The 13,872-nt window shown below is 43.9% G+C and overlaps 1 protein-coding gene across 3 annotated transcripts; it reads left to right on the top strand.

Annotated features, from left to right (window-relative positions):
- The first annotated feature begins 709 nt into the window (after window positions 1-709).
- On the top strand, window positions 710-5,431 carry BMP4 (bone morphogenetic protein 4). 3 transcript variants are annotated; one of them, XM_068252346.1, is made up of 4 exons: window positions 710-862; window positions 961-1,098; window positions 1,850-2,223; window positions 4,378-5,431. In XM_068252346.1, the coding sequence occupies exons 2-4, from the start codon at window positions 1,076-1,078 to the stop codon at window positions 5,217-5,219; spliced, it is 1,239 nt and encodes a 412-aa protein (XP_068108447.1). In that variant the 5' UTR covers window positions 710-862; window positions 961-1,075; the 3' UTR covers window positions 5,220-5,431. The 3 variants fall into 3 exon arrangements, with proteins under 3 accessions (XP_068108447.1, XP_068108448.1, XP_068108446.1); XM_068252347.1 differs by lacking the exon at window positions 961-1,098; XM_068252345.1 differs by having other exon boundaries at window positions 710-1,098.
- The last annotated feature ends 8,441 nt before the right edge of the window (window positions 5,432-13,872 follow it).

The following is a 13,872-nucleotide window of genomic DNA, read 5'->3' as shown; positions in this document are numbered from 1 at the left end:
GGAGTGTCCTGCGCTGGCGCATTAGTTCTGCACCTGCACAGAATAGTCCAGACCACGTAAGTGCAATTGCAAGCGGCGCTTGCGAAGGTGCAGTAGTTGCCGGTTGGCATCTGTGACAGAGGGGACCTCGAGACACTGGCTGAAAGCGAAGCTGCCGCGAGGGACATATCAGCTACCGGAGGCTGGAGGAAGCCCAAGGCGAGTAGATCTTTAAAAAAAAAAAAACGAATAAAAAAAAACAAAAAAAACCTCCTTGCATCTCTCCTTTAAGGTACACTTTAAATGACAAGACCCTTTAAGGTACACTTTAAATTACAAGACAATATACTCTGCACAGCGCTGCGGAAGATATCTTCGCTATAGATGCGTGCTAAATAATAATGTAATGTGATTCTATCTACTTATATGTCTAGCAATGCTAATTGCAGTGTCGCCGTCCGCTTAGATCCGCTTTCGCCCATGCGCTAACATTCTGCGTCGCGCCGGCCGCACGGAGTCCGCAGCACAGCGCCGTCTCTCCTCCAGCATGCGGCCGCGCGAGCTCCAGCAGGCGCAGCAGCCCTTCATATAGGGCGGCCCCGGTGGGCGGCAGACGAGCGCTGATTGACTGCTCCCCCCCCCCCCTTCCTTGGGCGCTGCGCACCACGTGACCCCGGAGTGGGCTGGGAGAGAAAACAGATTGTGTCTGGCCAAGGAGTCTCATTATAGTCATTTTAGGAGCCAGCTGCATCGCACGGTGTCCTCCCGATCTGCTCACAGTGCCTTCCCCTTCCCCGATCACCCCCTGAGCTTTTCCACCCCATTTGTCCAAGATTGCCTGTCAAGAATCATGGACTGTTGTTCTATGCCTTGTTTTCTGTCAGTGAGTAGACTTTCATTTTTTATACTATTTTTTTATTTTTATACATAGGCAGATATATATCTATATATCTATATTTTTCTCCCTCCCTCCCATCTGAGTTTTCTGCTCTTGCTTGCGTTTTGCCCTTCCATGCATCAGTCATAAGAAGCCCTCAGACCATCAGCAGCATCCAGGCTGGAGGAGTTTTTAGGATGAGTTGCCCTATCATGGCAGATGATGAGACCTGGATTCCCCTTGTAAGTGACCAGAGAAGATGTTGTCTTCTGTGAGGTGTGCATGTGTGAGCTTTTTGTGTATTACAGGCTGAGAGGTGTAACCCAACTGGGGTCCAAAGATTACCAGGCTAGTCCTTTCAGTGCTTGGGGACTTCGTAGACGAGGTCTGGGTGAGACCAGCCAAGGTTGACAGGGTTTCTCCTGAGCACCAGTCAAGAAGACACTCAGAGCAAGTACCAGTTAATGTCTGGTTTGGTTGCTTATCGGACACTAGCTGTAGACTGTGGTGTCTGATACGTTGAGGCTACTAGAGAATTTCAGCCCTTTTTTTAAATTTTTCCAGGAATTTTTTTTCTTCCCCCTTAGGGCGAGTGCACTGGTCTTTTGAAAGCCCTGATGGTGAGATTGTAGTGCATGCTGCCTGTGTGAGCTGTTTGTTTTGCTGCAAGCCTGGTTTTCGAGATAATTGTGCAGATAGCCCTCAGAGACAGCATACAGATTAGTCAGGATGGTGGCTATCTGATAATGAGCTATTTGCCCGTAAACAAGTTAGACCACGGACACCATAAGTGACCCCCGTCAGTTCTTACTGACATTCTTCCCCCCCCCCCCCCCCCCCCCCATCCCCTAGTTCCTGGGACTAGTTATTTGGGGCTGCTCTTGTCCTGTTGTTCATCTGCACCTTTCTTTTCTGAGATCTTTTTTCTATTCTTTTTTTTTAATCCACTTGAGCCTCCTACTTATTTGCATGTTTTGTTTTTTTCCACCTCAGAGACACCATGATTCGTGGTAACCGAATGCTGATGGTCATTTTATTATGCCAAGTCCTGCTAGGAGGCACTAGCCATGCCAGTTTGATTCCTGAGACTGGGAAGAAGAAAGTGGCCGAGATTCAGGGCCAAGCGGGCGGGAGAAGGTCCGCTCAGAGCCATGAGCTCTTACGGGACTTTGAGGCCACTCTGCTGCAGATGTTTGGCCTCCGCAAGCGGCCACAGCCCAGCAAAGAGGTGGTGGTGCCTGAATACATGAGGAACTTATACCGACTCCAGTCCGCAGAGGAAGAGGACGAGTTGCAGGAGATCAACTTGGAATATCCCGAAAGACCCACCAGCCGTGCCAATACCGTGAGGAGTTTCCACCATGAAGGTAAATGTCCTCTTTGGGAGGGGTGTCAGCAAAAGGGGGTCTGGCACGTGTCCAAACCACCTGGGTTCCCCAAAACTTTCTAAAAAAAAGTTTTATAGTGTTGCTAGAATATTTTAACCACTCTGAATTAGGAGGATAATTCCATGGTTTGTGACTTGTTTTGATTTGGCTATTGCCACATAGCAGTCTTTCCTGGAAATTAAGCATCACCGCTGCACTTTGTGCAGGTTCTGAAGGTCTTAGCTACCTGGAAGTCACCTTTCACGATTCGGTGTCATTGTGAAATGCAGTACCACCACTCCTCCAGTACTTCCACCATGATTATAGATTCCCTGTAAATATATATATAAAAAAAACTTTGAGCTTTCCACAGTCTGTATATCCTCTGGATTGTCACCTATTCTCATGTAACGCCTGGTAACACCTTCCATTGTCTCCTGTTTGTATAGAACTGACCATCCCCCCTAATTTCCATTAGGTTCTCTCCAGAGTAGTGTTAATACCCCCCTCTTGCAATTTAACTGTGTAAATTAGTCCTGTAGCAACTGCTAATTCCTGACCTGGATAAAAGGTGTAGGAGCCTGGCATTTCACATTGCAAGACTCGCCCTTTTTACTCCACTCCCTCCTTATCAGTGTATATGCTGAATTATCAAGTTTTTGCAATGCGGGAATCTGCTTCTGTCTTGCAAAGTATGCAATAGCCTGCTGTTAACTGTGCAAATACTTCCAGGCATGCTTTTTGAGTTCACAGGGGGGGAGACGGGAAAAAAATTACCATTCTAGTCTAAACCACCTGCACTTCTTAAAAGCTTACTCTAGGATTTACAATTACTCTTCTTTAAACCTCATCTACCAGCAGAGGAGGGCTCTGAAGTCACAGTGTGGTATTCTAGTTCTGGACATGAACTTTTTCACGTGGTTTAGTTTGACACGAGTTTCGTACCTTGCTCAGCTTCATAGAAAGTTTGTAGAACCCAACAATTTGTTGCCGACCTTTACACTTATGGCATGTGCCTATGGTAACATTCAAAACTGAAACAATGTGTGTATATTTTGGTGGTATGGAAATGTCATAGACAGCTTGTCAGAACCAATGTGCAACCTCTGTTTGTTCTCATTGTGAATACAGGTTCTTAAATGCATGTAGTATAGAATGGTTGTTGGCCAAGCTCAGTTTACCAAAATTTTTTCAAGACAAGAACTTACTTGGGCTTGTAGAGCCATCACAGAGGGGTGTCATAGTTTTGCGATGGTCTATGCCTGTTGTGATCTATGGATGTAAGCCATTGGCCCACTTTTCACCTGCTCAGAGTCATCAGGCTTCCCTTTTTTTTTTTTATTTAAACATTTTCATTTCGTTTTTACATGACCTGAAATTTGAATTCAAAAAGTTGTTTTAGGCTTGATTGCAAATTGTAGGATAGCCTTGCTAACATTTGCCCATTTATTTCAGTGCCCATTTAGTTCTACCCGGGGTCGTCCATTTTCAGCTTGTGTAAACTGTGTTTTGAGCTCCCGTTTCATCAAAGGGCAAGGCGTTCCTGCCTGTTTTTTCCACTAGGCTTTAATACTTAAAGTACACTCGGTGCATTTAATGCCACAGCCGCGTATTTGTAAGATTTGTTCAATGAGGCCTTGTAATCCGATCCAAATGTTTCCTTGCGGATGTTATTTTCCCAAAGCAAATCTGAGTTATTAATCCACAGCATCATTTCAGTGCTGGAATTTGCTTTTCTTCCCCCCCACCCACCCTCTTCTTCTGTAATATGATCAACAAGGCATGCTCTATGCTTTCAAAAATTACTGGATCTCCCCAGCCATACGCTTCAGATTCAGAAAAGAAACGTTGTATGTGATCTTGCCTGCCATGTGATTTATGTACCTGGAACTTGCAAACATCGAACACAAGTGGCTTAGCGGCTACCTGAAATTTGCTCGCATTTGCAGAGTTCACTTGGAACAGTGTCAGGTTAAGAGTGAAGACATACTGACATCTGTTCAAAAAGTTGTTAGGCATTTCCTCTTTCCTCTTCATGTTTTGTTCTTTATTAAAATCAGTAGAGGCAGTTATACATTGAGAGAATTGCTTCATGTCTTCAAAAATTTGAATCAAGTATTCATTCTCCCTTTCTTATTTTTTTTCCTTTGTTAGAACATTTGGAGAGCATACCAGGCACAACGGGAAACACAAGTATACGTTTTTACTTCAACCTCAGCAGCATTCCAGAGAATGAGGTGATTTCTTCGGCAGAGCTAAGACTGTATAGAGAACAGATCGACCATGGACCTACGTGGGAGGAAGGATTCCATAGGATAAATATATTTGAAGTCATGAAACCTCTGGTAGAGAATGGACAGATGATCACTAGATTGCTAGATACAAGGCTTATCCACCACAATGTGACCCGGTGGGAGAGTTTCGACGTAAGCCCGGCCATTATGAGATGGACCCAACACCATGACATAAACCATGGGCTGGCGATAGAGGTAATACACCTCAATCAGACTAAAAATTATCAGGGGAAGCACGTTCGGGTTAGCCGATCTTTATTACCTCAAGAGAACTCAGACTGGTCTCAGATCAGGCCACTTTTAATCACATTTAGCCACGATGGCAGGGGACATGCACTGACCAGGAGGTCGAAACGAAGTCCAAAACCGCAGAGGGCCCGTAAAAAAAACAAAACCTGTCGGAGGCATGCTCTGTATGTGGATTTCAGCGATGTTGGCTGGAATGATTGGATTGTGGCACCTCCTGGATATCAAGCTTTTTATTGCCATGGTGATTGCCCCTTTCCTCTGGCAGACCACCTGAACTCCACCAATCATGCCATTGTACAAACTCTGGTTAACTCTGTTAACGCTAGCATCCCCAAAGCATGCTGCGTTCCCACAGAACTGAGTGCCATCTCCATGTTGTATTTGGATGAATATGACAAAGTGGTCCTTAAAAACTATCAGGAGATGGTAGTAGAGGGTTGTGGATGCCGTTAAACCCCCTCCCCCCAAAAACAAAAGTAACAAAAAAAAAACCAGACTGCTTGGTATCTGCTGGACTCCTCTGAAACAGAACTGTCATATTGACCTTATTTATGTCTTTTATGTGCAAAATTTTTTGACTATATGATCATATATTTTGACAAAATATATTTATAACAACATATTAAAAAGAAAAAAAATAAAATAAGTCATTATTTTAAAAAAAAGTTCAAAAATATAAGCTACGTTTTTGTTTATAAATGTACATTAGAATTTGAATTTATATTGGGATAGAGTTTTGTTTTTTTTTTCCTTTTTTTTTAAGGGTAAAAAAACAAAACTTTTTATAGTGTTAATATTTATTGGCAGTATGACTTAAATATTTGTTTCCAAATGAATGTAAATTAGTGTAAAACATATTGCTGTTTAGTAACCGAAGGTGGAATTCCCAGAAGCCACTGAGGCAGTCAGTATGCTTTACTAATTAATGATTGTTTTTATCCAGTCCTTTTTAAAAAAAAAAAAAAGTTTAGAAACAGTTTGTCTTATCCCCATTTTTTTCTTGCACGCAGTTTACTATTGGCTTAAAACTGTTCATTCACTGGCCTCTTTTTAAATCCTGGACTTTTGGGTAGAAGAACATTGTGCAAAGGGGTTTTTTTAATTTATTTTTTTATAGCTTCACAAAAACTTCTGTAGGTAAAAAAAAACAAAAAACACTTAAAAATGGCAAAGACTCTTGACAATGACTGTAATTTTAAGGTAGCAGATCATTTTTTTTACATCTGTCTTGCTCTCTCTGCCAGGAGGGGGAAAACCATAAATAACTCCTATTATTTTAAATAATGGTAATTAAATATATATATATATAATATTTTGGTAATATTTTTAAATAAATATATTTATTTTTCTTGTGACATTGAAACAATCTGTCATTTTGAAATTCCGCGTGACTTTGTCCAAATATCCCGAGGAGAATATTATAAGCTTTGTTCTTCAATTATTGAAACTCTCTCTTATGCTTGGAGGTAGAGGTGTGTTGGGGGGACTAGGGTGGGGGGGGGGACTAGAGTGTATGGTGGGGGGGAGGCTTAGTTAAGACCAATAAAACTGCAAACAGTGGAAAGATTGGCAAGCTTTTGCTTCCTGGAGAGTGCAGGTGGAGAGACCAGATCAGAGCCTGGGGGTACGGCATTCAGGCTCCATGCTGCTTTTGTCCTCTAACTCCCTTCAAAAAGGGCCTTTTTAATTGTACAGAGCTTAAATAAATTGTTTAAAAGAGAGTGAACTTAGTTTCCCCTCAGGACTAATTTGTTTTGTGACGTTTGATTTAAAAAAAAACAAAAAGAAAAAAAAAAAGAACTTTTTTTTTTTCTAAAATGGACTTGCCAAGATCAGCTGCTACAGGACCAAGTTTAGAGTTTTGAAACTTGTAGGAGGACCCCAGAAGGATAAAAATAAAAGCTCAGTGGTAATAATAATTTCACTACTAGCAGCCTTCAGGAATACATATTTAGGATCTTAATATATAATTTATTCTAACGAAACAATTTTTAGGGTGTTTGTGTGACTCAGTCGAAACCTGTTCCAGGCTTTTATTGCTGTCTTAAGTCCACAGTGGGGAGAATGTTACTTACTTTGTGTTCAAGGTAAACTTCAGTTAGGTTTATACTGATGTCTGTGGGGGACTTTTAGGGCCCTTTTCCACCTGCAATCGCTAGCGTTCATGCTGAACGCTAGCGATTGCTGAATCGCAAAACCGGCGATTCCCCCGACGTTTGCGGCCGCGATTTTGCTATGCTATGCACTGCATAGCAAAATCGCGGCAATTATCGCTCCGCCGCGCGTTCGCGTTCCCGACAAAAGCGAATCGCGGTAGTGGAAATGACCTACCGCGATTCCTATGTTAAAAAGCAAACCGTAGCGATTGTAAAATCGCTAGCGGTTTGCGATTCAGCCAGAGCAAACGCGCTGGTGGAAAAGGGCCCTAAGGGCCCACATCTTGTGCCTCCCATGAGTTTCGGAACAGGTAGCAAGTGAAAAATTCTCATCAATTGAGACACAGACACCAGTACCAAGCTGATGCTCATTTCTATTACTTTGCCACTGCCAGACATTTTAAAGCTAACAAAATGGGCAGATTTTTGCTTCAATATTAGAGGATAGACAATATTTCTTTGGTGGCGTCCTTCTGTGGTTGGGGCTTAGACCCACCCCCTTCAAACCACCCAAGTTGCCCTACTGGTGCAGGAGGTGGAACACTCTATCTAAGCTCAATGATGCAATACCCCACAGATGCATCATGGGTAGGGGCGTGTCCTAGACTGCATAGGTATATCTGGCAGAACGGGACTGAAATATGAATGTATGATAGTCTGGTGGAGGGGGGAATGCAACAGTTGATAGGCTGCCTTGCATCATTCTGCTCTTATTTACACTTGTCCACTGTCTGTGGTGTTCCCAGTGGAGTGACAGTTCTTCTTCTTTCTTTCTTTCTTTTTTTTGGGGGGGGGGGGGGGGAGGGGAGCAGAAGAATGGAGATTAGGAAATTGAAGAGATGGGAGGTGGGTTGAGTGCGCAACATTTGACTCTATGATCCACCCATATGTGGCACCACCAACTGATTCCATTCTTTTCTGTACTGGATGGTTGGGGGGCAATTTGATCCCCCCTTTAACCACTTAACGACCGCCTAACGCCGATAGGCGGCGGCTGGTCATTAGTGGTTTTACATGGAACCGTTCCATGTCAGTTCACGGAGGGTGTCTGCGCGAACAGTCTGCGAGCCGCCGATCGCGGCTCGCAGACTAAATGTAAACATGCGGGGAAGAAATCCCCGCTGTTTTTACATCATACGGCGCTGCTGCTGCGCAGCAAAGTAAAGGAGATCGGCGATCCCCGGCCTTTGATTGGCCGGGGATTGCCGGCATCTGATAGGCTGAAGCCTAACCTAGACGGATATCCGTCCTGCGCAGCCCACAACGTAAGGGAGAAGCAGGTAAGGGCAGAGAGGGCGGAAATCGCTGCGGAGGGGGGCTTTGAGGAGCCCCCCGCAAATCACAGGCAGCCGGCGGCGATCATTCTGCAAACCTGATCTGTGCTGCGGGCTGGAGAGCCCACACTGCACATATCAGGCAAAAAGCGCCCGGTCCTTAAGTGGTTAAAGTAGACCTAAACTCTTGAAGGGAAACATTAAGAAATGCACCCTGTATGCATTTAGAGAGTTAAGCCTGTCGTATTCCCCCTCATCTGTGACTAATCACAACTGTAATTTGATCTCTAAGCTGTGTCCGCTGGCTGCCTCTGCAGAGCAGTTAATTTGTAAACACAGGATGTTAACCCTATGACTGCTTCCATGAACACAGGAAGTACACACGCTGCAGATTTTTTGTGGGATTTGTATCCGCTGTAACACGGAAATGTTTTTCTTTAAAGGTTATTATGCTGTTGCTTATCTCTTAGAGCAGAGAGGAAGTTCTGAGTTCAGGTGCGCTTTAAAGGTGACTTCCATCAAGTGGGCACTGAATAAGAGTAACCATTGTGATTTAAACCTATCCAAAAGTCTTTGTTCTTCAAAAGCTACCAGAGGAAAATCTTTTAGAGTTTTTTGGGGGCCTTGATCTCCAGTCAAACTTTTGACTTATGCCTGAGAAAAAAGTCTAGCAAGTTAACCAGACAGGTTGTTCAAATGACAGATCCATAGATATCAGAGTCACATGAGGAGGACAACAGATGGCTGGGTTCTACCAGGGATAAATTGCTTGTCATCACAGCAGGAGATGTAGACTTGGCTACTGAGAGCGTAGTGAAACTTTGGCACCCAAACTTTTTAGGGATGGATAACACAGGGGTGTTTTTTTTTTTTAAAGGACACCCGAGGTGAAAATAAACAAATGAAATAAACAATTGTATCTATCTTCCTTTTCCTAATAACGACTTTTTAAGATATTCCACAGTTTTATTTTATGTTTAACTCTACTTTTTAAGTTTTAACTGTTTTATTGTTTTTGCTCAATGACACATTCATTGAAGTATGCTAGAGCTAAGATTTATAAACGATTGAACCTTTTTATCTCTTTCCTGCTCTCAGAAGCCATTTTCTGCTAGGTAGAATAGAGGAAAGATCCGCAACTATGTCTTTACAGAGATCCTTTATTTAGGACATATCCTAGTACAGCCGACACTAGCTAGCCAGTGTCGGCTGTACTAGGATATGTCCTAAATAAGGAATCTCTGTGAAGACATAGTTGCAGATCTTTCCTCTATTCTACGTTGATTGGGTCGGGCTGCCTTTGATCCTGCACTGTCTGTGACAGCGCAGTGGAGCGGTTATCTCACACTGTATCATTTTCTGCTAGGGAAGTGTTTTATAGTTGGAATTTCTCATCAGTGAGGGTCACACTGTAGTCACTTCCTGTCTGAGTCGGGACTGAGTCAGCCACTTACATACCTGATATTTAACTCTTTCAGGCTTTGTTCACATTGCGTTCGGCTCGCGTGTCCGTCCGCGGTGGGCTTATTTTTCTTTCTCATTCCCGTCACTTAGGTGGGCGATTCTTTTTTTGTGGTTAGCGGTTTCTGACGCGTTTTCACCGAGCGTTTTGGTATTTCACTTCCTGGCGCAAGTCAGGAAGTGAACTCTGATCCGGAAAAGAATAAATACAATGTATTTAATCTTTAAAACACAAACGCAATCGCTCCACAAAGCGGTTTTGTGAGCGTTTTGCGTTTTTCCTATATCTTCCATTGAGGCGGAATCACCTCAAAAATGGCTCAAGCACCGCTTATCTAAACGGATCGGAAAGGAACCGCTTAGATATGAACTATCTCATACAGAATCATTGCGTAAGCGCTTTCAGGGCAATTTTGAAAAATCGCCCGCGCTTAAAAAAAATAACAAAAACACCTGCAGTGTAAACAATCCCTTTGGGTATCTTTTAGGCTGCTTTCACAGTGAGACGTTACAGGCGCACGTCAGTGCAGCCTGTAACGCTCCCCAACGCACAGCAATGTAACTGCAATGGGCTGTTCCCAGTGCCCACGTTGCGTTACATTGTAACGCTGCACGTCAATCTAAAGTGCAGCATGCTACGGCTTTAGAGCGGCTTTGCCGCGTTAGCCTGCTTGCACAGGCGCAGTGATTAGCCACATGGCTAATTAATATTCACTGCACTGTGCTGACGTCACTGGCGGGACCACGTGATGCGGAGTGTTCCGCTCACGTGGTCTCCACCAGCGCATGCGTACTATAGTACGCATCACGGACACATCAAAGAGCCGCTTAAAGTGAATGTTTACCACTTTAAAAATCAAAAAGTCAGATACTCACCTAAGGAGAGGGAAGAGTCGGTCCTAATGAGCCATCCCTCGCCTCTCCCGGTGCCCGGTCCCGCGCAGGATCCCCCGTAGCAGTATTCGACCAGTTTGGTCAAATACTGCCACTTCCGCAGCCGAAGGGAGCTTTCGGGAGCACTCGGGCTCCCGAAGACGGGCCGCTCCATACTACGCATGTGCGAGCGCCCTCTATGACGCACTCGCGCATACGTAGTATGGAGCGGCCCGTCTTCGGAAGCCCGAGTGCTCCCGAAGACCTCCGAAGTCCCTGTGGCGGCGGACGCGAACGGGGGAGCCAGCGCAGCACCGAGGGCCCTGGGAGAGGAGAGGGAAGGCTCATTAGGACCGAGCCTTCCCTCTCCTTAGGTGAGTATCTGACTTTTTTAATTGGTAACCATTGGTTTTAACGCGGCTCTTTGCTAACGTCCTCTGCCACCACCACCAGGCCTTGCGTTAGGTGCACGTTATGCGACCTTAACGTAGCACCTAACACAACATCTTAGTGTGAAAGAAGCCTTAATCTATTTTTCAAAACAAATTATAAGTAGGGATGGTCAATAAGATGAAAATGATTTTAGAAATATGCACAAACGAATTGAACCAAAAAGGGCCCAAATGCAATTAACTTCTTCTCCTGTCTTTTCTCCTAGGAGATAATTTTATAACTTGCCAATTAAATGCTTTTTAACCCCCCAGCAAGCGAAAGAATACTCAAAATAATTCCAATAGTACTATTAAGGCCTCTTTCACAGCGCAACGCTAAAGTCGCACGTTAGAAAATATGTCACCGCAGACTAACACACAGCAATACTAAGTCTGTGCGGCATTCACAGTGCACACGTTGTGTTTGTGTGTAACGTGTAGCGGTATTAGAAAGTGCTGCAAGCTGTATGTTATACATGTTATTAGCTGCGGTGGACTGTTTGCACATGCTCAGTAATGACCTGGAAACATACTTTTTATTGCCTGTATGCCCTAATGTATGCGACGATAACCAGGCATTAAGTTGCGTTGCGACATTTTGGGGGTGTTGCATTGTAATTTGCGTTGCGACTTTAACGTCGCATCAAAATGCAACGTCCTACTGTGAAGGAGGCCTAAATCTACGTTTTGGTGCTTTTTAAACTGCAAAGTGTTGAAAAGCTATTTTAAGGAGAAGATGAAAAATGATCTCCTAGGAGAAGAAAGTAAGTGCCTATGGGCCAAAAATGACTCTTGCATAAAAGTAAACAATATTGTAACGGGGGAAATTTAGAAGCTGCTGAGTAATTGAAGTACACCTGAACTGAGAGGCATATGGATTCTGCCACATTTATTTCCTTTTAAACAATACTAGTTGCCTGACTGTGCTACTGATCTCTGTGGCTGCAGTAGTGTCTGAAACAAGCATGCAGCTAATCCAGCCAGACTTCAGTCTGAAACACCTGATCTGCTGCATGCTTGTTCAGGGGCTATGGTTTAAAGTATTAGAGGCAGAGGATCAGCAGGACAGCCAGGCAATGTGCATTGTTTGAAAGGAAATATGGCAGCCTCCATATCCTTCTCACTTCAGGTGTTCTTTAACTGAACTTTATCAGCCTAATGAAAAGTTCCAGTTCAACACGCGTGAAATGTGCTCCTGTTGTTCCACAATTTGCATGTTTATCAAATTTTTTAACCCCTCCAGGTTTCGGGAGTAGCGTGACTGTCCAATGAGTTCAGCTCTCTTTGCTTCACACGATCAGCCTCTTCACTAAGGCCTAGTGCACACCAGAGCGGTTCTGCTGCGGTTTGCGATCCACTCGCGGGTGCGGATACGCTTGGGTAATGTATCTCAATGGGGTGGTGCACACCAGAGCGGGAGGCGTTTTGCAGAAACGCATACTCCCGGGCTGCTGCAGATTTTGGATTGCGGATGTGTTTCTGCCTCAATGTTAAGTATAGGAAAAACGCAAACCGCTCTGAAAAACGGCAGTTCAGAGCGGTTTTGCCGGTGTTTTTTGTTACAGTAGCTGTTCAGTAACAGCTTTACTGTAACAATACGTGAAATCTACTACACCAAAAACGCTACACAAAACCGCAAAATGCTAGCTGAAACGCTGCAGAAAAATAAGAAAAAGCGTTTCAAAATCTGCTAGCATTTTGCGGATCTGCTAGCGGTTTTGGTGTGCACCAGGCCTTACTGATCATTTACACATGTAGTTCCTGTCAGTATAGTTTACCTTCTTAAAACAGAAGGTATTTGCGATAAGTCAGCTGTGAGAAACTGGTTTCCCATGATGCACCACTACTGAATATGCAAATTATCTCTGGTTTACATCCAGAGCCGCTGGTGTATAGCAAGCCTATAGCTTTACATTTTAACTTGGGTATACACGGTACAATTTTCCGTCAGATCGACGGATCTATTAGATAATTTCCTTCCGGTCCCATCGGATTGCAATCGATTTTGTGTACTTAAACCAAAATCGATCGGAAACAATTTGGATGTCTACATATGATGCCATTTCTTATCAGATCACCGGTCTATCTGATTGAAAATTGTTCCGTGTATATGAGGCTTTACAGAGCCAGACCAACCCCACATGCAGACAGCCTGTTTCAGACTTTCTGGTCCTCATCAGTGCATGGGCCCATGTGCAATTATCGTTTTCTCCAAGGTGATATTGTTAAAATTGTCAATATAAAGCCCTTTAAACTACCAGCAAGCAAGAAAATACTCAGAATAATTTTGATAGTACTTTTCCACCTACTTTTTGCTACTTTCTCAGTTGCAGAGTGTTAAAAAATTATTTTAAAGAGACTCTGAAGTCTCAATTTTTACCTGTTTTTATAATTTAATCGTCTTTAGTATTATAGCCTAAGTTAAACCGCCGCAAAACGATGGTTTATTCATAGAGAAAACGACCTGCAAAGTCCCACGACTTTGCAGGTCGCAGATCGTGCTGCCCTGGAGAGGCAGAGCTTTGAGCTGTAGCTCTGCCTCTCCGCAATCAATCTCCGCCCCTCTCAGTGAAAGGAAGACTGAGAGGGGCGGGGGGAGGCAGCGATCGGCAGAGATTGACTGCGGAGGAGGCAGAGCTACAGCCTAAAGCTCTGCCTCTTCAAGGCAGTAAAGCCCTGCGAGCCCGGGAGCTTTGCAGGACTTTTTCTCTATGAATAAACCCTCATTTTCCGGCGGTTTAACTTAGGCTATAATGCTGACGAGGTTTAAATTATAAAAACGTGTAAAAATTGAGACTTCAGAGTCTCTTTAAATAGAAGATGAAAACAGATCTCCTAGAAGAAACAGTGAAAGGGACCCTGAGCAGTACCTAAAATCAAAAATTTCACTTACCTGGGGCTTCCTCCAGCC

This window comes from Hyperolius riggenbachi, chromosome 9, assembly GCF_040937935.1.
Source record: "Hyperolius riggenbachi isolate aHypRig1 chromosome 9, aHypRig1.pri, whole genome shotgun sequence".
In the NCBI taxonomy this organism is placed as follows: Eukaryota; Metazoa; Chordata; class Amphibia; order Anura; family Hyperoliidae; genus Hyperolius; species Hyperolius riggenbachi.
The sequence above is the reverse complement of the archived record's forward strand: the minus strand, read 5'-3'. Positions and strand labels throughout refer to the sequence as shown.